This window comes from Alexandromys fortis, unplaced genomic scaffold, assembly GCF_014885135.2.
Source record: "Alexandromys fortis isolate MF-2015 unplaced genomic scaffold, M_Fortis_MF-2015_v1.1 scaffold_26, whole genome shotgun sequence".
Taxonomy (NCBI): domain Eukaryota; kingdom Metazoa; phylum Chordata; class Mammalia; order Rodentia; family Cricetidae; genus Alexandromys; species Alexandromys fortis.
The window spans coordinates 12,330,705-12,357,168 of NW_026067894.1; the positions used below are offsets into that span (position 1 = coordinate 12,330,705).

Below are 26,464 nucleotides of genomic sequence, written 5' to 3' on the forward strand. Positions count from 1 at the left end.
TTAATTTTTTCCAGTCTTTTTTTTTTTTTTTTTGTTTTTTGTTTTTTCAAGACAGTATTTCTCTGTGTAGCATTCTTGGCTGTCCTGGTACTTGCTTTGTTGATCAGGCTGGCCTTGAACTCACTTAGATCTGCCTGTCTCTGCCTTCAAGTGCTGGGATTAAAGGCCTGTGATACCATTGCCTGGCAAGATTTTATCTTTTGTGTATAGGTGTTTTACTTCTGTGTATATTTGTATACCATGTGTGTACAGTGCCCACAAGAAGCCAGAAGAGGGTGTCAGATCCTCTGGAACTGGGGCTACAGTTGTGAGTTGCTTTGTGGGTAGCAGGAATTAAACAGATTCTTTAGAAGAGCAGCCAGCATGGTTAACTGCTAAACCATCTCTCCAGCCCCACTTTGTGAATTTAAGAGTGAAATTATACCAAAACACATAAACCAAGCCACTTGGAACACTAATAAATTTACAGTTTCAATATTTTCATCTACTGATTCTTTTCAAACAGAGCTGTCAATATGAGCGAGGACCAGAAATTGCTCTTGCTAGGACCATGATTGCCTTAATCTTCTTCAACTTTTTCTGTGTGGCCAAACTTGAATTACTCAACAAATGCTTTCTCTCCCTATGAGATACTTTATTTTTACCTTCTGATAGTCTTTGTTATCAGGAGTTACATTTCTTTTCTTACTTTACTTCTAAATTCTACACTTGATTTCACTTTTGTACTGACTCACATTGCCTCTGGAAGTTGGTTGACTATCATCAGTTTGTGACATTTTTACAAAGCACTGTGCTCATGGCTCTAATGGACTACTTTTCCACCTGGTTTGCTTTTTTCAAGGATGTTTTCACAGTCAGATCTAGAAAAAAAGAAGGACATTTATCTCAGCAAAGTCATTGCTCATATAGAAGACCCAGGGGAATCCAACCAAGGTAATGATAACCAATGAATGGCTTATAAAACATGTATTTTCTTTCCATGAATGTTTTGAATTTTCTTAAATTATGAAGAAGAAATCTTTATCCCAGAATTTACTTCTAAGGTTTATTTAAGTAAATAATTGTGCAAAGGCCAACAAGTTTCTCCCTTATAGTTGAGGGCTATAACACAGATCTTAATGCTTTTTTTAAACTGGAGGTTGTCATTATTTTCTCTGCTAACTAGTAGAAGTAGATGAAGTGATGTTCTTTACTAATTATTGTTTGGGGACTTTTTCTTTTTTCTTTTGGTTCTTTTGAGACAGGATTTCTTCATAGTTTTGGAGCCTCTCCTGGAAACTAGCTCTTGTAGATCATGCTGGCTTCAAACGAAGAGATCCACGTGCCTCTGCTTCCTGAGTGCTGGGATTAAAGGCATGTGCCTCCGCCTCCCATCTAGTTTTGTGACTTTAAAATGTGGAATTATTTTCTCTGTTACCTGAGCATTTAAAGCCTCATCCTGTGTCACAGCTTCTCAGTACAAGCTCTTGAAATAATTCTGAACTATTTCCTAGATCCTTCAAGATAATCTCCAGGTACTTCATCTGAAGCTGTTGCAAGCCAAAGTGGAGAAATTCTTTCTCCAGCCCTCAGGATACTATACTGTTTTATTCAGTTTGACCTAGGGTTAATGGGAAATTCCTAAAGAGAAAGGAGCAGAATTGAAGGCATGGGATATTAGGAGGCTTTATACTGATAAAAGAATTCTTCCCATAGAGGTCACTCTGTCTTTTGAAATGTTTAGCTTCTTTCCTTGTTCAACAGACTTTTGTGGAATGCTTCTACAAGTATTAAGTTTGAAGATTAGGAAGAATAGCAGTGGGTCTTGCTTGACCTGCTGGGAATTCTTAGACTAGAGAAGATCATTGCACTAACGAAATGATTATTTTTCTAAAGAAATACACTTAAAGTAATGTAGAAACGAGGAGGGATTTGTGTTTGGGAAGAATGGAGATAATTAAGAAAGATGTTCTAGGTGTGTTCCATAGAAAAGGCGTAAGCTATCCTCGGACTCCAGATCTGTTCTGTGAGAGATTTGGAGGATGTTCTGCAGAGAGGAGTCTTCTTTCTCTTGAAAAGACCTTGATTAGTAATTTCTGTTTTTAAGGCTACACATGAAAGGTAGAATGCTGACATCCGTCAGGAGAAATCATTAAAAAACAAGTTCCTTTCTTTTTTTACTCAAGATTTTATGAAGCAATTCGATATCACTGGTGTTCATTTCTTAGTTATCTGCTTGTGAAATTTTTTTGTTGGAACTGTTAGGTCTGTTGGAAATAAAGATATTTTCCTACCCATATCGTCAGAGGGCAGGCCTTAGAGAAATTTGTGCATCTTCAAGCTTGTTAAAAAAACAAACAAACAAAAACCCTAGTTGTTATTTTTCTCCTTCTTCTATGACTTAGGAATGGGCACTGGTAATCTAGTTATAGTTTCCTTTTTCATTTGAGGTATGTGCAGTTGCTCACATTTTAGCATCTTTCTCATGCAGCAGTCCCTCTTCAAAATTACAATTTATGCCATGTTTGCAAAGACTAGCTAGAGATGCAATGAGAAAGCAACACTTCAGTGGCCGAAAAAACAAAAGTCTAGGCTTATTTTTATTTATTTTTTATTACATTTGATCTCTTTTGTACATATGTGTGCATGTAGATGGGGGTGTGCAGCCACAATGCGTGTATGAAGGACAACTTGTAGGAGTCAGTTTTCTCTACCATGTGGGTCCCAAATATTGACCTCAGGTCATTAGGCATAGCAGCAAGTGCCTTCACCTGATGAGCCATCCCACTGGTGCGACTTCTGGATATATCCTAGCATTGCTGTTGACTAGATGGAACTTGAGCCACCAAGAACCTGTTTGCAAAGTGAGAGTAATGTAGTTTAGTTTGTGCAAATACAAGTGTATTTTCTACATTTGACCCAGCCTTTTCTGACTTTTCATCCCGCAGTGGCTCTAGAACATTGGGATTTAAGTTACAGAAAGACCAAGTCTTTAATGGTATAGCCTCCTCTCTCTAAGCTTGCAACATGAGGAGGGCTCCACCAGTGTAGGAGGCAACATCTGAGTTCCAAGGAGTGATAGGTGGGGCTCTGCTGCTGCAGCATGAGCCAGCACAGCTGACCCAGAACTTAGAATTTTCTTGTTTGGTTTTTGTTTTAAGTGTTTTTTGTTTTTTCTTCGTAGTGTGAATAACTCAATATTAAAAGTTCCTTTATGGGAAATGTTTTTCCCCCCTTGTATCAGGAGTAGCTCAGTGTCAGCGGTCCCTTCATAGGAGAAAACAATTAAACCCTACTTCTAGTGCAGAAACAATCACAGCCATGGCATAACATACTAAGCCAACACTGCTTAAATTGCTGGAGGTATTAGTATTCATATATGGAGGATGTTCTCTTTTCCTGATCATCTAATTAATGCTTAAATGAATGCTTAATTTTCATAGTAAATGAACTGGAAGAGCAAAATTCATAATTTTGAACTATATCATTGGGTGTGCTCTTTTTTTTTTTTTTTTTTCCTGAGACAGGGTTTCTCTGTAGCTTTGGAGCCTGTCCTGGAACTAGCTCTTGTAGACCAGGCTGACCTCGAACTCACAGAGATCAGCCTGCCTCTGCCTCCTGAGTGCTGGGATTAAAGGTGTGTGCCACCACAGCCCAGCTCAAATGATTTTTTTCAAAGCCTAAGTACACCTAAAAACAATGACTTTGTTCTGATGTTTAAACCAGAATCAGTGACTCTTCTAAATTTCCCATTACACTGAGTTATGAGTACATAGGAGTATATAAGTTATCCCCCACCCCCTGTTTAACTTTTGTATATACTGAAAAAGTTCTGTAATGAGATTTTTAAAAACTGACTTTTAGGAAATTCTTTTTTGGCATCTAATAATATTTTCCCATATAGTTATTCTAAAATTTTCTTGGGTCTCTGATATTTCTGTCTTCCTTTCAGTAATGGTATTAAAGTTTGTTGTTATTGCTTTTAAATTGTATTCATTACTGTTGTGTGGGTGTTCATGATATGTGGGTTTATATACATGTGTTGGGCAAATGGCAGCTTTTTTGAGTCAGTTCTTTCCTTTCACCTTAATATGGGTTCCAGGGCTTTGAATTCCCAAGTAAACTGGATTTGTATATAGATATATAAATTGTTATATAAATGATGATTAAGTAAGTGCCTTCACCCACCAAACCATTTCACCAGTCCTTAGTTTTTTCCTGTGCTTGTGTGTGTGTGTGCACACACACATACATATGCATATGGAGCCTAGGAATTGATGATCTGATGTCTTCCTTTTCATTCATTTCTAGACAGGCTCTTTCACTGAACATGGAGCTGACAGCCATTTTAGTTAGACTGGCTGGCCAGCAAAGCCTTGGGATCCACTTTTCTGTCTCGCCAATGTTGGAGTTACAGACATTTACTGTCTTTCTCAGCTCTTTTTGCATGGGTATTAGCGATCCAAATTCAGGTCCTTATGCTTCTACACCAATCACTTTACCTAGTGAGCCATCTCCCTAGCCTAGTACTACATTTTTATGTCTCTTTCCTTATACAGTATTCAGTGTACATATGCACCATCTTAGGCTTTTTGGAGATTCTTTGAGATGGAGCTTCATCTATGCCAGGCTGGCCTCTTACCACTTTGTAGCCGAAGATGAGTTTGAACTTTTTAGACAATGAGTCTTTCTTACTGGTTATCTCTGGCTGAAAGTCAAGCATTCAAACACACAGATCTGTAGGGGCCATTCTCATTCAAACCACTATACCTAGCCACTGAAGTTTTGAGAATTTTGTATTCCGTATTACAAATGAGGACAGTAAAGTAGAGCCTATAAAGGGACTATCTTAATTCGTAAATTGCTTCCCCTCCCCTTTTTTGTGGATTTATTTGTTTGTTTGTTTGTTTGTTTATTGTAGTCCTGACTGTCCTGGAACTCAACTCTGTAGGCCAGGCTGGCCTCAAACTGAGAGATCCACCTGCCTCTGCCTCCCAAGCTCCCAAGTGCTGGGATTAAAGGTGTGCATCTTTAGTACACCACTATCCAGCTGTACTCAATTTATTTAAGGAATCTTCCATGTTAGTTATTCTATATTTTATTTTATTTTGAGGCAAGATGTTGCTGTATTGCCCAGGCTGTCCTTAATCTTCCAGTTTATAATCCTCTAGTGCTGGGATAACATGGGTACATCACAATGTCTGATTTACACATTAATCTTTTTAGCCAAGGGCCAGTTAGATAGCTCAGTGAGTAAAGGTGCTTGCTGCATCAGCATGGTGGTCTGAGTTTAATCCCTAGAGTCGTGTCAAAGTAGAAGGAGATAACTGACTCCATCAAAGTCTGCTGACCTCCACTGATGTGTCATGGGTCATGCACCTACACATATCACACACATATCCAGTAATTTAAACACAAGGGTCTTGCCAGGCAGTGACAGTGCACACCTTTAATCCCAGCGCTTGGGAGGCAGAGGCAAGTGGATCTTTCATTTTGAGGGCAGCCTGGTTTACAGAGTGATTTCTAGGACAGCCAGAGCTATACAGAGAAACCTTCTGTCTCAACACATCAAAACAAACAAACATCTTAAGAGATGGCTCAGTTATTAAGTATACTTAACTTATTTTGTTGAAGACCAGGTTTAATGCCCAATACCCACTTGGCAGCTCACAATCTTTTGTAACTCCAGTTCAGGGATCCAGTGCTGTCTACTGGCTTTTGCTAGCACCAGGAATGCATCTAGTGTACATATATGTAGTGGTTCTCAGACTTCCTAATGCTGTGACCCTTTAGTACAGTTCCTCATGCTATGGTGATCCCCAACCATAAAATTATTTTTGTTGCTACTTCATAACTGTAATTTTGCTACTGTTATGAATCATAATGTAAATATCTGTGTTTCCTAGTGATCTTAGGATCTATGAAAGGATTGCAACTCATGGATTGAGGACCTCTGTAGGAAAACAGACATAAAATAAAAATAAGTCTTTAAATAATAAGTAAAATAAAAAATGAGTAAGTAAATAAAGATATATAGTCAAGAGCAGGTGGTGGCACATACCTGTAATTCCAGCATTTAGGAGCCTGGACAACAGAATGAGATATCCTGTCTCCAAATAAAGCAGTAACACTGAGCCAGTGAAGAGGCCCAGTGAGAAAAGTCTGTGTCAGCTGAACTTGATGACTTGAGTTTGATTTGCAGAATCCACGTGGTAGAAGAAAAAAAAGCTTTACTTTGTGTTTGAGTGCCACCCTTTCCCCATTAAAAACATAGTTTTTAAAAAATAGTGTTTGAGGGCAGCCTGTGTTAGATGAAATCCTGTCTCAAATATCAGAATAAATTCTGTATTAATTACAAAATATTCTGTCTTTGAATATTAGGTTATATGTATTTTCATTAATAATGTTGTAGTTAACATTCAGTCAATAAATGTTTATGTACAACTCTTATTTCTATAGGATGAATGCCTAGAAGTGGAATTACTAGGTAAAGTATATAAACATTTTAAAAACTCTTGTTATATGTTACCAGTTGTCCTGATCAGAAACTGAAATTTTTTATTGCCATTGATAATGATAGATAAACTTAATGTTTCAATTAATAAAGTTAGATTTTTATATTTATTGATTATTTTTGTTTTTTTGAGACGGGTTTCTCTGTGTAGTCCTGGCTGTCCTGGAACTCATAGAGACCTGCCTGGTTCTCCCTCCTGAGTGCTGGGTTAAAGGCGTGCACACCACTGCCTGGCTTAAATATTACTTCTTAAGATCATCTGATATTTAGTCCATATTCCAATTTTCATAAGTGTTTCAAATGTAACTTAAGGCAGAATCTGATGAAGGTTCACATCTTTAGTTATTGTCTCAATCTCTTTTAATGTAAGTCACTTCTTTCAGAGGTACGTCCATATTCTAAACTTTGACTATTTTTTCTTCCTTCTTTCCTTTTTTTTCTCTTTCTTTCTCTTTCTTTCTTCCTTCCTTCCTTCCTTCCTTCCTTCCTTCCTTCCTTCCTTCCTTCCTTCCTTCCTTCCTTTCTTTCTTTTTTTGAGTTTAGTACTTTGCCTACTTGTATGTCTCTGTGAGGGTATTGGGTCCCCTGCAACTGGAGTTGCATACAGACAGTTCTGAGCTGCCCTGTGGCTGCTAGGAATTGAACCCTGGTCCTCTGGAAGAGCAGTCGGTGCTCTTAACCACTGAGTCATCTTTTCAGCCCCCTGATTGTTTCTGTAGTGCCATTTAGTTTGATATTCATATCCTGTGTTTCTGTAAACTAGAAGCAGAATTAGGTTCAGATTAAGCATTCTGGGCATACCACGGTTAGAGGGTCTTAGTGTTTGTGTTCTGTAAACCTTGGAGGCATATGTGACACAGGGACAGTCTGCTAAACTAACGTTGCCGAGTTTGTTAAGATGTTCATGGACATAAACTTTTTCATTGTAAGGTACATTTTTACCATCTAATTACTGTTATTTATGGGGTGATGTCTTAGTATCTTACGAATATCCTATTCCCCAGCAACTTACTTTACCTAATGTTTTAAGAATTCATTGATGATCTCCATCTGAATTACCTTACACTACAACATAGAGAGTGCCTACCTCCACCTCAATATAATCTTTATTCGTTTTTAGAATATTTTTAATTTGACAATTTTATGCATGTAGGCAATCATATCTACCTACAACTCCATCCTAAGTGCTTGCATGTTTTAAATACCTCTTTTCCCAGTGAGCTGTATTTCAGCCCTAATGGATTTTTAAAGTTGTAATTATTTATAGTTCTATTCTTTTTTAAAAATTAATTATATGTACAATTGCTTTGCTTTTGTGTATTTTTGTGCATTGTGTGTGTGCCTGGTACTTAGACACCAAAAGAGAAGGTTGGATCCCTTGGAACTGGAATTATGGATGGTTGTGAGCTACCATATGGGTGCTGAGAATTGAACCCAGGTCCTCTACATGAGCAGCAGTTGCTCTTAACTGGAGAGCCATCTTTCCAGCCCCAGCTCCTATTCTTTTTGATGCTCAGTTTATCTCAAATTTGACCACTGGGATTTCCTTCAGACTGGCTTCTATTCTCATACCACCATTAATATGTATTTAGTTATTCATTCGTTTGTTTATTTGTTGGTTTTTGAGGCAGGGTTTCTCTGTGTAACTGTCCAGGCTCACTTTGTAGACCAGGCTGACCTCAAACTCACTGAGATTTGCCTGCCTCTGCCTCCCAAGTGCTGGGATTAAAGGCGTGCACCACCATTGCCCGGCTTCTTTTTTATTTTTTAATTACTGTTCAAAAGTATAAAATTTACTATATTAGCCCACTATATTAACCCATTTGTAAGTGTCACATGAGTCATTTAGTCATGTGATTCTCCTTTTTTTTAGATTTATGTATTTTATGTATATGAATGCTCTGTGTAGACTTTTATGCCAGAAGAGGACATCAGATCCCATTATATATGGTTGTGAGCCACCATGTGGTTGCTGGGAATTGAACTCAGAGCCCATGGAAGAGCAGCCAGTGCTCTTACCCTCTGAGCCATCTCTCCAGCCCTAGACTTTGTTTTCTTAGGAGTGGCTTTTTTCATTTAATATATCCATGACTCATTTATGGCATGTGACAGACACCCTTTTTAACCTATTGTGTTGTGTATGTATGCAGCTAGTTGGCCTGGGTGATGGGAATAGTGCTGCTATAAAAATGGGTCTGTAAGTTATCTCCATTTGAGAATTTCTGGGTTGTTTGTAGTCTGTTTGTTTAAGATAGGTTCTCTCTAGGTGGTGGTAGTTCCTGGACAGCCTTGTTTTGTCTGGAGGGTGATGGGGGTGTCACTCTGTAACCCAGACTGGCTTGAAACTTACTGTATAGCCCAGGCCAGCCTAAAATTTGTGATTTTCCTTCTAAATTTTGCTTCTTCCTGAATGGGATTACACATATGAGCTGCCATGCTTAGCTCTTTGTGATACATAATATAAACTTATCTAAAGTATATCAAAGGTTAGTTTCATTTTTATATGTTTTGAAGAATCTCCATACCATTTATCTAATTTTTGTTATTGTTTCTAGCTTCTCATTTTATGAATTCTATATTTTTGTGTGCTAAGAAATCTTTGCCTGGCTCAAATATGTTTGAATGTTAGCTGTTAGAGTCAGATCTGTTCTGTTATCCATCTGAAATTACTTTGTACATAGTAGAAGATAGAAACCAAAGTTGCTTCTTGTTGCTTTTTCCTTTATCTTTTCATTTTTGAAAGTTACATTTATTATTTTGTGTGAGTGTATGTGTACGTGGTATGGATGTGAAAATCAGAGGACAGCTTGCAGGAATCAATTCTCCCTTCACCATGTCTGTCTCAGAGATCAAACACCTCCAAGCCATCTTGTCAGCCCCTCCTCCTCCTTTTTTAAATTTGTATTATTTTTGTGGATGGAATTTTAGTTGCTTCTTTACTGTTTATTGTGAGGACTACTCATTTTTGACTGATTTACCTTTTGCACCTTTGTTGAAAAACAAAAAAAAGTCTAGTATGTTCCATTAATTTTACTTTGTAGTTATTTTGGCTATTATATTTTCTTTGTTTTAATGCATAGATTTTATGTTTAATTTTTATTTTATTATGTGTAGGGGTGTTTTGCCTGTGTATATGTCTGTGCACTGTGTGTGGGCAGTATCATAGGAGCCAGAAGAGGGCATTAGATTCCCTAAGACTGGAGTTACAGATGGTTGTGAGCTGCCATAGGGGTGCTGGGAATTGAACCCAGGATCTCTGTAAGAACAGCCAGTGCTCTTAACCACTGAGCCATTATTCCAACCCCCAGATGTATACATTTTAGAATCAGCCTATCAATTTATTTAAAAAGTCTCCTGGGATTTTATTTAAATTGCATCGTATTTATAGAAATTGGGTGAAATTGCTGGGCAATGGTGACACACACTTTTAATCCCTATATTTGGGAGGCAGAGGCAGGCAAATCTCAGTGAGTTCTAGGCCTGCCCAGTCTACAGAGCGAGTTCTAGGACAGCCAGGGCTACACAGAGAAACCCTGTCTCAACCCCCCCCCCCCCCCCCCCCCCCCCAAAAAAAAGAAAATTGGATAAAACTAAGCAAGAATGAGTATCTTGAATTTTTTGATCCTTACTTATTCAAATCTTTAATTATTTTTCAGTAGTATTTTCTAACCCTCAGTGTCTTCAAGCTTTTGTGTAGCCCAGACTGGCCTTGAACTTTTTTTGTCTGTTTTTGAGACAGGGTTTCTTTGTGTATTCCTATCTGTTCTGTGGTAGTATATAAAAATTCATTTGATTCTTATATATTAATTAAAACTCACTTACTAGGTTTTTAGGTAGATTTCAGTAAGGAACTGTGTGTGGTGACACACAGTTAATCCCAGCACCAGGGAGGCAAAGGCCGATGGATCTCTGTAGATTGAAGCTATCCTGGTTTACATAGTGAGTTCCTGGATAGCTGGGGATATGTAAAAAGACTATATCTCAAAAGTAATAATAAAATGAAAAATTTTCTTTGAGTGTGTGTGTGTGTGTGTGTGTGTGTGTGTGTGTACCTCTGCAGAGGCCTGAGGAAGACTGCTGATCTCCTTTAATCATCCTTTGCCTTACTTCCTCTATCTTACTTTGGTCTCTTACCTAATTAAAGCCCCTAGGTTAGGTTAGGCTAGCTGAACTAGCTCTCTAGATCTGTCCCTGCCTCTAGCTCTGTGGTTGTAGGTTCGTGTAACCACACACACAAACACACCCTTTGTTTGTTTTTGTTTTTCAAGATAGGGTTTCTCTGTTTAGCCCTGGCTGTCCTGGATTGCTAAATGTAGACTAGGCAGGTCTTACATTCGGAGATCTGCCTGCCTCTGCCTCCCAGATGCTGGTATTAAAGGCATGCACTACCACCCCTGATCCCAGCTTAGTTGCTGGGGGTTCAAACTCAGGTTCTCTTTTCCCCACTCTGTAGCAGGTGTTTTTGTTTTGTTTTAAAAGATAGGCTCATGTAGACTAGGCCTATAGAGATCTGCCTGCCTATGTATGCATGTGCCACCATGCCTAGGCTATTTAACAAGTCTATACAGATAGCTCTGTTGTTAGCAAATATATTTTTACTTTTTTTTTTTTTTTTTTTTTTTTTTTTTTTTTTTTTTTTTTTTTTTTTTTTTTTTTTTTTTTTTTTTTTTGTTTNTTTTTTTTTTTTTTTTTTTTTTTTTTTTTTTTTTTTTTTTGTTCAGTTGGTTTGGTATTGAGTTTCTCTGTATAGTACTGACTGTCCTGTAACTCACTCTGTAGACCAGCTGGCCTCGAACTCAGGTTCACCTGCCTCTGCCTCCCAAGTGCTGGAACTAAAGTGTACACCACCATACCTGGCTGTTTTTTGAGACAGGATAGGCCTATACCCCAGGCTGACCTTGAACTCATGTATTTGGAGGTGACCTGAACTGCTGATCCTCCTCAGCTTCCATCTATGAACATCTGTGATATATTTCTTCATTTATTAATGTATTTATAAATTTCTCTCAACAATGTTTTGGCTTTTATATTACAGGTCTTGTACACATTTTGTTAAGTTCATTTGTAAGTATTTAATGCTTATTTATGCTGTGTTAAATGATATTTCAATTTTTTCAATATCTATTTGGTCACACTGATTTTTTTTTAATATATTTTGGCTATATCATGTAAATTATGCTAAATTTTCCTGTTACTTTTGGGAACTTCCTAATATTTACTTTAGAATTTGCTGTTATAATATTTGTAAATAAAGGAAGTTAATTTCTTTTTAATTTATAAGCCTTATATTTCTCTTGCCTTACTGTACTGCCGGTGGCCTCTAGCACATTAAATTTGATATAGGTTTATTATAGATAATACAGATTATCATAGACGCTCCTACTTGGTTAGGGAATATCCTTCTGATTATAAGTGATAATTTTTATCATGAACAACTAGCAAATTTTGTTAAATGCATTTTTTGCATTTACTTACAGCATTTACAAATACCCTAATAGTATTTTTCTTTTATTCTGTATTATATTACCTTATATTTATTGATTGAGTTTTGTGGTCAAAGAAACTGAGTTCAAGGTCTTGCACTTGCTAGGCAAAACTCCTAGCCTCTATACTGTTAATCCAACTTCCATAAACTTTCTTAGTCTTAAATCGCCTTTACTCAGTTTGCTCATTCTTGTTTTAAAGGATTGTTAAAATTGTGTATGTGTGAGGTAGACAGCGATGTTAAGTGGAATGTCTGACATGGCTTGCTTGTGGAGATCATAGGACAACTTGCACTCGCTTCTCTTCTTCCCCTTTTTTGTGGGTTCTAGGGCTTGAACTCACGTCATCAGGCATACACAGCAAGCACAGCCATCCTGCCATCTCCTTTTAAAAGGATTTTTAGCTGGGTGGTGTTGGGGCATCTCTTTAATCCCAGCTCTCAAGTGGTAAAAACAGGCAGTCTCTGTGAGTTCCAGGATAGCTCTCTGTGAGTTCCAGGATAGCCAGGTCTACATAGAAAAATCCTGTCTAGGGCGGGGTGGGGTGGAGGGCTATTTTTTTTACAAGTATTGTCTTTAGTTTTCTTGATCGTGGTAATGCTTACTTCATTTTGTTTGTTTGTTTTTTATTTGTTTGTTTGTTTGCTTGTTTTCAAGGCAGGGTTCTCAATATTTGTAACTCTGAATGCCTTGGAACTATGTAGACCAGGCTGGCCTCAAACTCACAGAGATCTGCCTATTTCTGCCTCCCAAGTGCTGGGTGTGTGCCACTATACCTGGCTCACTAGCTTTAACTTATGTCTTAAAGGAATTTGTCTCTGTGTATGGTGTGCACATATGCATGCATGTGCTGAAACAGAGGACAGCTTGCTGGAGTCAGTTTTCTGCTTGTGTGAGGTTCCAGGGATTTAACTTAGGTCACCAGGCATGGTGACAAGTACCTCAGCTTGCTGGTCTTTTCTTTCCATGCTTTTGGTTGAATTCACTCTTGTTTTCTATTTTTTGTTTGTTTGTTTTCCGAGGCAAGGTTTCTCTGTAACTTTGGAGTCTGTCCTGGCACTAGCTCTTGTAGCCCAGCTGGCCTCGAACTCACAGAGATCCGCCTGCCTCTGCCTCCCGAGTGCTGGGATTAAAGGCGTGTGCCATCACCGCCCGGCTGCTTTCTAGTTTTTTAATATAAAAGCTTAGATCGTTGATTTCAAATCCATTTTATCTAAGCATTTGAAATTATAGTTTTCTCTGTAAGTACTGCTTAGCAAAAATTCTTTATTGAGTTTTATGAGGCTTTTGTTTTTTCTTTACTTTTTGTTTTGAAACAGGTCTCTCATTGTATAGCCTTGGCTGGCCTGGAACTCTCTATGCAAACCAGGCTGGCATTGAACTCCTAGAGATCCACCTGCCTCTGCCTTCCAGGTGTGAGGATTAAAGTTGTGTGTCACCATACCCGACAACACTCATAGCTCATAACTTATGATACCTTTTCATTTTCATTTAATTCAAAAGTTAAAAACAGTTTACTACCCCCTACTCTTGTGATTATATGCTCATGTGTGCATGTGTGTACATGTGCGTGCATGCTATGCTAGGATTGAACCCCAGGACCTCCGGTCTCCCATGTACTAAGCACTCACTGTATCATCAAGCTGTATAACTGTAGTCCCTAAAAGTACTTGGTGATTTTCTTGTGATTTTGCTTAATTAAATGAGAAAAGTAGTCTCATGTTTCTTTTAATTTTTTATTATTTATGTTTTGTGCATGTTTGCATGAATAGGTCTCAGCCCTGAGACAGAGACAGCAGCAGCCCAGAGTCTCACTGGCCAACCAGTTGGTGAGCTCCAGGTCCAGTGAGAGATTTTAACTATTTTAACTCAAAAAAAAAAAATCATAAAGGAAGTCACCTAGCATTATCTGCTGACCTCCATGGATACATGGACATATAAGAATTTCCTGGGGTTCAGGGAGAGGAGTATAGATTCTTAATCATATAGCTAAGTCTCATAAAAAAAAGGACCACAGGCAAGTTTCTTGCCCTTAAAGACACCCTCAGAAACAGGCCATTGTTTCCTATTCAGGTTTTCTTCATCTGTCATCAAGATGAAAGAGTGCTTCTGCTGGGTGGTGATAGCGCACGCCTTTAATCCCAGCACTTAGGAGGCAGGTGCAGGCGGATCTCTGTGAGTTCGAGGTCAGCCTGGTCTATAAGAGCTAGTTCCAGGACAGGCTCCAAAGCTACAGAGAAATACTGTCTAAAAAAAAAACAGTAAAAAAAAAAGTGCTTCTGCTACTTTGAGCTGACTGCTCTCTTCTCGAGCCCACTCTCCACCCTGTCACTACTAACCTCACATTCCTAAGGACTGTATCAGATTGATCCAGCTAATGATAGATTTTGTTCGTTAGTTTTGTACTGTACTTAACTAGAGTAGTGTGTCATACAGTACAAAAGTATGGTGAAGTATAAGACTTGCCAGAATTGAATAGCAGTGCCCGTATCTGTTCTCTTCACTTCTGATACCACAATTCATTTTCTATCTTTTTTAAAGATTTCTTTTTATATGTGTATGAGTGTTTTATCTAAATGTTTGTTCATGCACTGGGTATATGCCTGGTGATAGCAGACGTCAGAAGAGGGTATTGGATCCTGTGGAACTGAAGTTGCAGATGACTGTGAGCTGCCATGTAGGTGCTGGGAATGGAACTCAGGTCCTCTGCAAGGGCAGCCAGTGCCTTTGCAGTTCCACTTTTCAAATTTTAAGGCCACTTAGTAGATAGAATTTTCCCCAATACCAGCTTTGTAAGTTAAGGTTTACATTAGTCATCGAACTACTGAAGTGTGAGGGTTTTTATTGTTTAATGAGTTTCATTTTGCCACAGAACAAAGGACAATCTTCACCACCTTTTAGCCACAACTTAAAAATAAAATCATGATACTGACTGCTGGTCCAAGAAAGCCCATCTGTTAGAGGCTGTGAAGAGAAGAGAACATCTAAATGTTCCAGTTCTTGTTAGCATCTCTAAATCTGGAGGAAGAGATTGAAGTTATGACCTGAAAGAAGGTTTTGGATTATTAGCCTCACCTGGGATTGAATCCTGGCTCACCACTTAAGATACTAGATAATGGCTGACTGTCTTCTCCAAACTCCAGTTTTCTTGTGAATGACACAGATCATGACATTTGTCTCTTAGCAATTGTTAGAATTCGATGATACTTGTCAAACATCTAGTGGGGAACCTGATACATACATACTTGGTAATGTTAGCTGCCATAGTTACTGTCTTGATTAGCATTGCATACCTATTCCGATGGCCATGAATGTCCCCAAAGTGCTGCCACTCTGCATCATGGTTTCTCCCAATGCTGCCAATCAGCTCCTGACCCCAAATTCCATGTCTGAGATAGAAGAAGGTGCCAAGGGACACCAGCCTGCCATGATCATGGGACAGATGATGACAGAACTTACCTTTATGTGGTTAAACAGCTGGGATAGGACTGCCTGTCAGGCCCACTGCCATTGGCATCGCACATTCTGCCTCAGTTGTTCAGCTCTGCACAATACAGTATTTAAAAACATAATCCGATCCAGGTATAGTGTGGTAACACATGCCTTTGATCCCAGCACTCTGGGCACAGAGGCAGACAGATCTTTATTTGAGGCCAATCTGGTCTACATAGGGAGTTCTAGTTTAGCTGGGGCTATATAGTAAGGCCCTGTCTCAAACAAATAAACAACAAAAGTGGTGAGCCTGCCTCAGAAAATAGCTTTCATTGTTTTTCCTTTCTAAAGAGGAGTGGATATAATTAGTAATGTTCAACTTTTCACAAAGATAGGGAATATTCCCCCGTCGCAACCTATTGAAGTTGAGTTTTCCGTTTAGATTTGTATAATTGGTTATAGGAATATGTTTGAAAACTAGGAAAAGAATCTTTTTGCTGTCTCAGAAATGAACAGGATTCACCTCTGTTTCAATTTGTGTTCATTACCTTGTTCTAGGTAATGGTTAAAGATGTAGAAGCAATTGTGTGTGCATATATATGTATATATATATTTTTGAGAATTTTGAGGGTGTTTTTCATACAGTATATTTTGATCATACACTTTCCCTTCCCCCAGTCCCCCACCTAACTTTATATTCTTTCTCTCTTTCAAAAAAAATCCTCCCCAAATCCAAACAAAAAAATGAAAATCAAGACAAACAAAAAAACTAATATGATAAAAAAATAACAACAAAAAGCACACAGAAAACCCCACAGAAGTCTGTTTTGTGTAGTCCTGGGCGTGGACCCTGGAGTGTGATTGATATACTTAGTGAATTACAGTTTTCCATACCTAAAAATGCTCTTAATTATGAAAAGGTATTTTAATATACTTCATACATATTATATATACATGATAACATAAAGACGATTTTAACATTTTTAAGGTAATTATAAAGAAAAGCAGTTCTTAGCAGGATCAGCAGCACTAAGAATGTTAGAAACCCCCGACTTATACAACTCTGGGGTGTTAGCCACCAGCACTCTGTTTTGTAATCTCCATCTGATTACATACATCTTAAAATTTGAGAACTGCTGGTCTAGAGAAATTGTTTACAAACTAGGGTTTAATTTTTATTTCTGTTTTTGTGCAGTTTTAGCTTGTTTAAGGTTTTGGGGTTTGTTTTTTTTCTTTAAGATTTATTTTGATTTTATGTACATGGGTATTTTGTCTCTGGATATGTCTGTACCACATGCATGCATGGTGCCCGTGGAAAGCATAAGAGGGTGTCAGATCCTCTGAAACTCAAGTGACAAATAGCTGTTAGCTATGTGGATACTGGGAACCAAACCCAGGTCCTCTGCAAGAAAGCGAGCGCTGAGCAGTCTCTTCTCCAGCCCCAGGTTTCAGGGTGGTGGTGGTGGTGGTGGTGTTACTGGTACTGGTTTTCTTTATTTTTCATTTTTGGGTTTTTGTTTTTGTTTATTTTTGAGGTGTGGCCTCTGTCGCCCAGGGTAGCCTTGAACCCATGTGGGTCCTCCTGCCTCACCTTCCCAAGGGTTAAGACTACGAGCATTTCAAGGCTGGAGAGATGGGTTGGTGGCATGACCAGAGTCTGAACTGATGTTCTATATCGGACCAGCTGGAGACAGTCTGGAGAGAAGCACTTCTTTTTTTGCTTGGTTTTTGGTTTGGTTTGGATTTTTTGTTTTTGTTTTTGTTTTTTTTTTCTTTTCTTTTCAAGACAGGGTTTCTCTGTACATCTTTGGAGCCTATCCTGGAACTAGCTCTTGTAGACCAGGATGGCCTCTACCTCAGAGATCCACCTGCTTCTGCCTCCCAAGTGCTGGGATTAAAGGTGTGTGCCGCTGCCACCCAGCTGAGAAACACTTCTTGTAGAGCATCCCTAAATGCATTTTATGGGGAGCTTTTAAAGGCAAAGAACACAGAAAGACTACGTCCTGATCAGCAGTTGCAAAAGGAAGTAAAGCAAGCAGTTTAACAGAAGCCAAAACATGCCATTAGCTGGGGCATTTCAACCCTGAGTTTCTAGAACAGGTTGGGTGCTTTCCTATGGGGCTTTTCACAGTTGGGAGCTCGGGAGTAGCAAAGGGGGCAGAGTCAATTTCAGGTTAAATCAAAGACAGCTGCAGCTGAGACAAGATGAAGGAACTTTTGCCCTGTTACAACTAGTACTTAATTGCTCTTGTAGAAGACCTGGGTCTTGTTTCTAGTATGAGTACTAGTATGGTAGGTAAAAACTGTCCATAACTCCAGTTTCAGGGAAGCCAATGACTTCCAGTGCCACCACCCAGCATAAAATACATTTTTTAAAAAAAGCATTTCACATAGTGACAAGAGCATGGTGTCACACAAGAATAAGTTTAAGCTGGGCAGTAGTGGCATACACCTTGAATCCCCACACTTATGAGGCCGAGACAAGTGGATCTCGGTGAGTTCATGGGCAGCCTGGTCTGCAAAGCAAGTTCTAGGACAGCTAGGACTTGCACAGAGAAGCCCTATTTTGAAAAACAAAACAAAGAACAAGTTGAATTGGGTTATTAAACAGTTAAAACAGGTTTACTTTTTTTACCTGTAATTTTTTATCTTTCAAGTGATATTAAGAATACTTATCTCCATATGATTTTTAATAAAATCTTAATAACAAGAACTTACAGATAAAAACCCACGCAGTGAAGTTATATTTCAGAGAACCTCTGTACAATTATGTGGTAGTTTGAATGAGAAGGCCTCCATAAGCTCATATACAGTATGAATAATTAAAAACCCAGAGACAGATATTGGGGTTCAAGCTGAAGGTCAGAAAAGCAAAGCAGCCAGCCACTATAGAGACCTTTTACCTCTACCAAATCTTCAGCCCGAAAGGGCAAGATCCAGTTCCACAATTCCTCAAATTCCATACTCCTCTGAGTTCCTTTTTCTTCCCCTTTATATCCTTCCCTCTCTGCTGAGTCATATTGCTCCAGTCTCCATCTCTCCAGTGCTGGGGTTAAAGGTGTGTGAATCACCACCCCCTGAATCTGTTCTGGATCTATCTTGTATAGCTCAGGGTAGCCTTGAACTCACAGGGATCCATCACCTCTGTATCCTCAATCCTGGGATTAAAGGTGCGTATTACCACTCCCTGGCCTCTATTGGCTTAGTGTTGCACTCTGATCTTCAGGCAAACTTTTTTTTTTTTAATTCTTTTTTTAAATATTTATTTATTATGTATACAATATTCTGTCTGTGTGTCTGCCTGCAGGCCAGAAGAGGGCACCAGACCCCATTACAGACGATTGTGAGCCACCATGTGGTTGCTGGGAATTGAACTCAGGACCTCCGGAACGGCAGTTAGTTCTCTTAACCTCTGAGCCATCTCTCCAGCCCTTAGTTACTGTTCTTAAACAAGCCTCCTACAGCCTGTTACCTTACTAATTTCTTTTTCTTTTTTTTTTAATTTATTTATTTCTTTATTAATTAATTAAAGATTTCTGTCTCTTCCCCACTGCCCTTACTAATTTCTATGCATCTTTTCCATCCCTGACTAGTCTCCTAGTTCCCATACCCCAATCTCAGTAGCCGCTTGCATATCTCCTTTTAACACTTATAAAAACTACTTATCTCCCTCATTAAATGAGGGCAGGGACAGACATAATGTCTTGCTCACCGCCACATTCTTAGGTACCTGTGAAGTGTGTCCTACCTTATAGGTAAGTGGTAGGAAATGATCGTTGCCATGTTGTTTCCCTATCATTTTCCAAAAGCAGTGCCCTCGGTCTGACTTAGGAAGTTCTGTGCTGGTTGCTTGTGATAGTCATAGCGGGTATTGTAAGGTCAAGTGCCTCTTTCTTTTCCTCTGAAGCATGTGCTTGGCTTTGATTGAGGTGAACATAGTACACTCTGCTGCTTACTAAGCACTCATCCCTCTATCACAGGTCCCTTGGGAGAGCTAGATACCCTAATGGATCAAGTGCATATGCAGAACCCAGACTGGCAGCATCCTTCGGATCTCACTACACGGTAAGTGGGTCTCCTTCCTTCTAAAGGAGGGAAGGATGGAGTTTGGTTGCAAGGGAAATATGAGTTGCTTATTTCCAGAAGAAGAAACATGGTCTTAGAATGAGCTAAGGATTGAACCCAAGTTCAGGTTTTAGTACTAGATGCACACACAATGTTTAACTAACTAGCTCTATGATTATGATCGATTCACTTCAATTCTATGGTTATCAGTAAAATTTCTGGTTCCAAAAATCTGGTTTCTAGCTTATTACTGTGTGCATGTGATGTGTATGGGGAACGCCTGCATGTGTGGTGCATGTGGTGTGTATGGGGGAAAAGCCTGCATGTGTGGTATGTGTAGTGGAGTCAGTTCTCCTTCTTCCTTTATATGAGTTCCAGGGATTTAATTCAGGTTGTTGGGTTTTTGCAGGAAGTGCTTTTGCCCACTGAGCCATCTTGCTGGCTCCAGAGTCAGGAATCATCTCCTCTTCCTCCTCTTTTTCTCCTCCAACATGACAAGGTCTTGCTATTCAGGCCAGTCTCAGCTTCCTAAGTCTTATGTGGTTCTCTCTTCTACCACGTGGGTTCTAGGGTTGAACACAAGTTGATAGATAAGTGTGGCACCAGTTGCCTATACTCATTGAACAATGTTGCCAGCTCAAGAACCCAGGTTTTAGTTTAGTTTACATGTGATAGTACATGCTCGTAATTAATCTTCCCACCCAGCAAGTAGAAACAGAAGGATCATGATTTTGAAGCTAAGCTAACCTGATGACATAAGGAGACCCTATCTCAAAACAAACACAGAACTCTAGATTTTATTTTATTTGTTTGTTTGTTTGAGACAGACTCTCAGTATACAACCCTGGCTGACCTAGAACTTGCTATGTAACTTGCTCTGTAGATCAGACTGGCCCCAAACTCAGAGATCCATTGGTCTCTGCTATGATTAAAGATGTGTACTACCCTACCTAGAGTAGGATCCCAGATACTGAAGCTGGGTAGGCAGGCAGATCTCTGTGAATTCAAGGTCACTCCTGTCTACGTAGTTCCAGGCCAGCCAAGTGTACATAGTGAGATCCTGTCTTTAAAGAAACAAAAACATAAAACATTCAAGCCTTGGTGTTACTGTAACATTTTTTTTCTCACCTTCCATATTAGGGCATCAGGAAATCATATATACTTTACATATACACCCAAAGCTGACCATATCTTACCATTTTACCTGGATTCTTACAAGTATCCTATGTGTCATTACTTGCTTACTGTTCTTACCTTGGAAGCCAGAGAGATTCTTTTAAAGCACAAGTTAAGTTCCCTTCTTTTTCACTCTTTCCACTGGCTTCCAACCAGCTGGCCATCCTCAGTCCTCTAAGAATGTCTGTGTGCTTTGCTGGGCTCACCAACCTCATCTATACTGTTACTGCTTACTCTGTTCTAATTATGCTGGCTTCCATCAGAACCACAGCACTTAATCCCAGCACCCTGGAGGCAGAAGCAGGATAATTGCTATAAATTCTAAGCTATCTTGTGGCACATAGCAAATTCCAGACTACATAGACTCAAATAAGTAAAGCAAAATCAACAAGAAAACAAGCAGTTCTCAGATGGTGTGGGGATGGGAAGGTAGCTCAGTTGTGAGCTCTACCACACACACACACACACACACACCTCTCACTAAAGAGGGGGCAGTGTAACATAATTGTTGGAGTCAGATAAATGAATTATAATCCAGACTTTTCTTCCTACTCCTCTATGTGGCATTGGGAAAGTTACTTAATCTGAGCTTAATTTCCTTGCTAGTGTAGAAGTTAATGTCAGTACTTCCCTAGTAGGATTTCACTAATATTAACTTAGATGGGGTGGTTAAAGGATTCAGCAGAGGGGCTGGAGAGATGGCTCTGTGGTTAAGAACACTGACTGTTCTTCCAGAGGACCCGGGTTCAATTCCCAGCACCCACAAGGCAGCTCACAACTGTCTGAAGATCCAGTTGCAGGGGATCTGACACCTTCACACCAATGCACATAAAATAAAGTTAAATAAAAATATTTTTTAAAAAAAGGATTCAGCAGATAGTCTCATATAGTGATAGATAAAAGTCAGATACTGGGCTGGAGAGATGGCTCAGTGGTTAAGAGCACTGGCTGCTCATTCAGAGGTTCTGAGTTCAATTCCCAGCAACTACATGATGGCTCACAACCATCTGTAATGAGATCTGGTGCCCTCTTCTGGCCTTCAGGTAGAAGACTGTATATATGATAAATAAATAGATCTTTTTTTTTAAAAAAAAAAAAAGGTCAAATACTACTAAAATTATTTTGACCCTTGGCTGATTCTCACAACCAGCTGTGTGATGTCCCGACCTTAACTCCAGGGGACAAAGGGTCTAAGAATCCTTTTTTGAGTCAGTATTATTGTAGTCTGGCTGGATACTTGTACCACAGCAACCCTCTTCCCTCATGTCAATCCTGGGGGTTGAGTTCAGCTTTGTTAGCTTTACTTACAGGTACTTTTAGCCATGGGGCTGTCTTGTTGAACTCCTCTGCCTTGGCCTCCCCAATACTGGGATTCCATATGTGATCCCACCACGCCCGGCTAGAATCAGTGTCTTTGGCAAGCTTCCTACGTGGTTCTTTGGCAGCATTTTTGGAATTAAGATTGGGTCACATTCTTAAGAGTCTTTCTCAGAACCCACACCCAGAACAGGTGACCCTCAAATCTTACTATAGGTCTATGTTGTTAGTTATTCTGTCTCTAAACTTAGCCTATGACACTCACATGATGACCTACCTTCTCTGGGACTCTCTTTTTATCTGATTTTAACCAATGCGGCCTAAGCACCCTTGATCTGTGTATAGTGCAGTCCTGTTGGAGGTCTAGGTCTGGTGAATCAATGAGATACACATCCTGCTCTGAACACTGCTAGGGGGAGAAAAAACAATTCTACTTTATTCTTGGCTTTTTGAGACAGGGCCTTACTTAAAGCTCGCACTGGCCTCTGTGTAGCTGAGGATGCCTTTACCTCATGGTGCTGCGGATTACAGGGATATGCTACCATTCCTGGCTCTTAAACATTGCACATTGGTTTTCCTTAGAACAATACCTCTAGGAATGAGGTGACTTTGAGAGTTGGAAAGAAATAGCATTTATGAGATGGCTTTCATATAATTAAAATAGTATAAATTTCTAAAATTGTAACATCAAAATATAATATTAGTCCTGCATGGTGGCAAATACTCTCAATACTCAGGAGTCAAAATCAGGTAGATCACTATGAATTTGAGGCTAGCCTGGTCTACATTGGTGAGTTCCAGGAAAGCTAAGGCTATGTAGCGAGATCCTGTCTCAAGTAAGCAAAAAGCAACATATAAACTGATTTCTAGGAATAAAAATATCTTTAAAAATGGTTGTGATAGCAGCCAGGCATGGTAATGCATGCCTTTAGTCCCAGCACTTAGGGAGGCAGAGGATCTCTGTGAGTTATTTTAAGGCTAGCCTGGTCTACAATGCAAGTTCCAGGACAGCCAGGACTATTATACAGAGAAGCCCTGTCTTGAAAAACAAGATCAAACAAACAGACAAAAAGATTAGTTATAGTAACTGTTTTGTATACAAATGACCATTCCAACTGAAAATCCTTCCTGTTTTTATTCTCTTCTCAATAGAAATTATGCCCGGTTCCGACAGAAACCTCTACAAAGATACAGCCTGAGTCAGTGGGTTGACAGAAACAAGCGGAGCCACCACCGTTTCCAGCGTCTCCCTGACTTCTCATACAGTCCATATGTTTCATCCCATCAACAGTGACAGTCCTTACCCAGGGTCCAGTCCAGAGTAGCATCTTATTTTCCTCTGCTGTTTTTGTTTGTATATTTTGAGTTTTATTTTTCACAAGATTTCTATTTAAAGAATTTGTCACCTTTTGGAGATGTTTGAAAATGCCCGTAATGTCTTTTTTTTTTTTTATGAGAATCCTCCTGATTTGTGTCTGTCTATACACGTTTCAACTTCAGCAGTGTAGTTTTTTGGTTTTTTTTTTTTTTTTTTTTTTGAATTTAAGATGAAGGTAGCTCCCTTTTGAAGGCCTGCATTAAATCAGAACATCCAGTCTTAAGTAAGATACCAGCTCTAAGCACAGTCTACTTGTACTATCCCAAGGAAATCATCTTCCAGTCTGCTGTAAGGAGGGATTGTTCTGCAGGCTACAAGCCAGTGTTACTGTTGATGACTCGTGAATGGGGAGAGAGCACTTCTAACAACTCCTCTTTTTAAATTTGAGTCTCTTGAGTACTTGTCAGTATTTTAAGGTTGGTAATTCAGGACATTTAAAATAAGATGGAGTAGGAGAAAAGTCCTGTTGAAAGGATGGATAAAAATGTAAATCCTCTCCTTTCTGTACCTGTTAGCTGCCTTTATGGTTTTGAATTATTGGCTTTTTTCATTCTCTATTAACTATATCTTCCTCACAGTGTTTGTCAACCTTACACATTTTAACTGACAAAAGACAGCTGACTAACCCTTGTTAAATACTCCATAGTCTTGTGACTAGTTGGTTTCTCTGTCCCTTCAGGGATTTTTTTTTCTCTCACTCCCAGTGACCACTCTGCTCCTGGGTTTTTACAGAGGTGTTGTTGTGTCTGTAAATGGTAAATGTAGACACACCTTTCAGATACCCTCTGTTTACTGAAAAGCTTTTACCAGAATCTAGATGTCTGGGAATCTTCAGTTTCATGAGCAGAACCCCAAGTTTATGTGTTGATGTTATTCAGGGGCCTCCTTCCTGGGAAGCCTTTGGAGAGGCCCTCTTTCCCTCTCTAGCTTTACACTCTGGATGTTAGGATTTGGTCCGACTCTTACCATTTCACATCAGTACTCAAGAACATCTAGGGAAGTTAGGATTGAGCCCGTGCATCACAGTGTTGCCTGATATTCTAACCAAAGCTGAAGGCTTTGTGTGTCTGTATTAGTGGATGTCTTACAGGCAGCTCCAGACATCATTTTGGGAAGTTTTACAGTATGGCGTCATGCTGCTATCATTCCCTTTGTGGAGGTTACTCAGAGTTCTGCAGCTGCTCTCTGGGTTTCTTTCGTCAGTCTCATTTTTTTTTTTTTAATGTGGATAACCCATCCTAAATATTCTACTCCACTTTAGAAAAGTGATTTGGGGAAGGAAGTTTGAGACAGGGTTTCTCTGTGCAGCCCTGGCTGTCCTAGAACTCGCTCTGTAGAACAGGTTGACCTCACTCAGAGAGATCCGCCTGCCTCTGCCTCCCGAGTGCTGGGATTAAAAACATGTGCCACCACCACACCATTTGGCTAGAAAAGTAACTTTGATTTAGGAAGATTTTGATTTTTTTTTCCCCAAGTCTTCAGTGGGTTTGGATAAATGTTCCCAAGTGTTTGTTGGTTTTATCCAGTCAAGGATTTTCTTTCTTACTAATTCTTTTTATATGTGTCGGTCAAGGGGGGTGTTTTATTTTTGAGACTGGGTCTCTTATATAGCCTAGATTGGCCTTCAATGCACTATTTAGCCCAAGATGGTCTTAAACTTCCAATCTTCCTGCCCCACCTCTCAAGTACTGGGATTACAGGTGTATATCACTGTGTCCAGCAAGAATTTTCTTTTCTTTTCTTTTTTTTTTTTTTTAAACCCCAAGGCAGTGTTTCTCTGTGGAGTCCTGGCTGCCCTGGAACTCGCTCTGTAGACCAGGCTGACCTCAAACTCAGAGCTCTGCCTGCCTCTGCCTCAAGTACTGGGACTAAAGATGTGGGCTACCATGCCCAGTTTTTGACTTTTTTTTTTTTCCCCAGCAAGGATTTTCTATTTGTTGATTTAGATCCTGTGGCCAGCCCTTCGAAGGCAGTAGTCTAATCTCCTCTCAGTTGGCATAATTATTGTTTACTTGTCCAAGATGCTGTAAATTACCCTGATAGGATGAGATATGCCAAATAGAAGTCCACCTTTGGGACCAAAACAAAGTTAAAATTTAATCTAGCTGAAGTAGTAGCCCCCACAGATAGCCCAGGGAGTGAAATACAGCATTTGCTTAGGAGAAATCTGAGATGCTGTTCTTCTGGGACTGTGGGGTTAAAGACTGAATGTATAATGGGAGCATTGCCTTTGCCAAATCAGATGAGTGACAGGTTAACTAGAAAAATGTGACAATCACATTTCCTCTAGCTCAGATAATTCTGTTTTTCCACAGTGTTAGCAGCCTAATTGAATCTGTTGGACTGGGGGAGGAGAGCTGTTCTCTGCTGGTTAACATGGCATTCTTTAAGGCGAAAAACAAAGCCAAAGAAAACTGGCATGTTGGCCTTAAAGATGGTAATGGGCAGAGTCCAGACTTTAATCCCTGCATATCTCTTATATTAGATTTGGTATTGGCCTCTAAGTTTTGTATTACAGATTAAATTCATGCTGTATTTTTAAATTTGAGTAAGGGTTATGTGCATTTAACTCTACCTAGCTTTTATCATCCATGATGACATTCCTATCACAGGGGTCTTGACAAAGCAAAGTAAAAATTTGCTATTTAAATAGTTCACTTGTAAGTAAGAAGCCTGAGTAGCCAGTATTTTGGCATCTGATATGGCCTCTGAACTTGTCTTGTTGTTGGGATCAATTATGAAACTGAAGTTTGGTGCCTCTTTTTTTTTTTTTAATCATGTTTTTCCCCTTGTAGCAGTTGTGTTTAATGTCATTAAAAAGAAATAAAAGTTCTTGTCAGTGGCATATGTACTGTGGCCGTCTGTTTCGGGCTTTGGAGGAGGGTTCTGTGCCTTCCTCTGCGTAGGTCGTTCAGTAGGATATGGGAGGGTGGCAGTACTTAGTAGAAGAACATGGTTCTGAGAAGGAGGTGCTTGCTCCCTGCTCTTTTGAGGGTAAATTACAGTGTTGAGGAAGGCGTTCCGGCAGCTGAGAAATGTTGAGATTGATTGGGATTTGCAGCTACATATGGTGCATGTCAGGAGCCTGACATTGGCAGAGCTTGAAATACCACTGTGCTG

General features: G+C 39.4%; 1 protein-coding gene across 12 annotated transcripts in view; it reads left to right on the plus strand.

Annotated features, from left to right (window-relative positions):
- Positions 1 to 26,176, plus strand: part of S100pbp (S100P binding protein) — a 36,665-nt gene extending 10,489 nt beyond the window's left edge. For 10 of the 12 annotated variants that reach the window (XM_050150675.1, XM_050150637.1, XM_050150646.1 and 7 more), the window contains 3 exons: positions 842 to 933; positions 19,389 to 19,473; positions 23,119 to 26,176. In XM_050150675.1, coding sequence (XP_050006632.1) covers positions 842 to 933; positions 19,389 to 19,473; positions 23,119 to 23,260 — 319 coding nt within the window. In that variant the 3' untranslated portion in view covers positions 23,261 to 26,176. Of the gene's footprint in view, positions 1 to 841; positions 934 to 6,438; positions 6,467 to 11,528; positions 11,558 to 19,388; positions 19,474 to 23,118 lie in introns of all 12 variants that reach the window. The other 2 variants (XR_007593352.1, XR_007593351.1) reach the window with 2 other exon arrangements.
- The last annotated feature ends 288 nt before the right edge of the window (positions 26,177 to 26,464 follow it).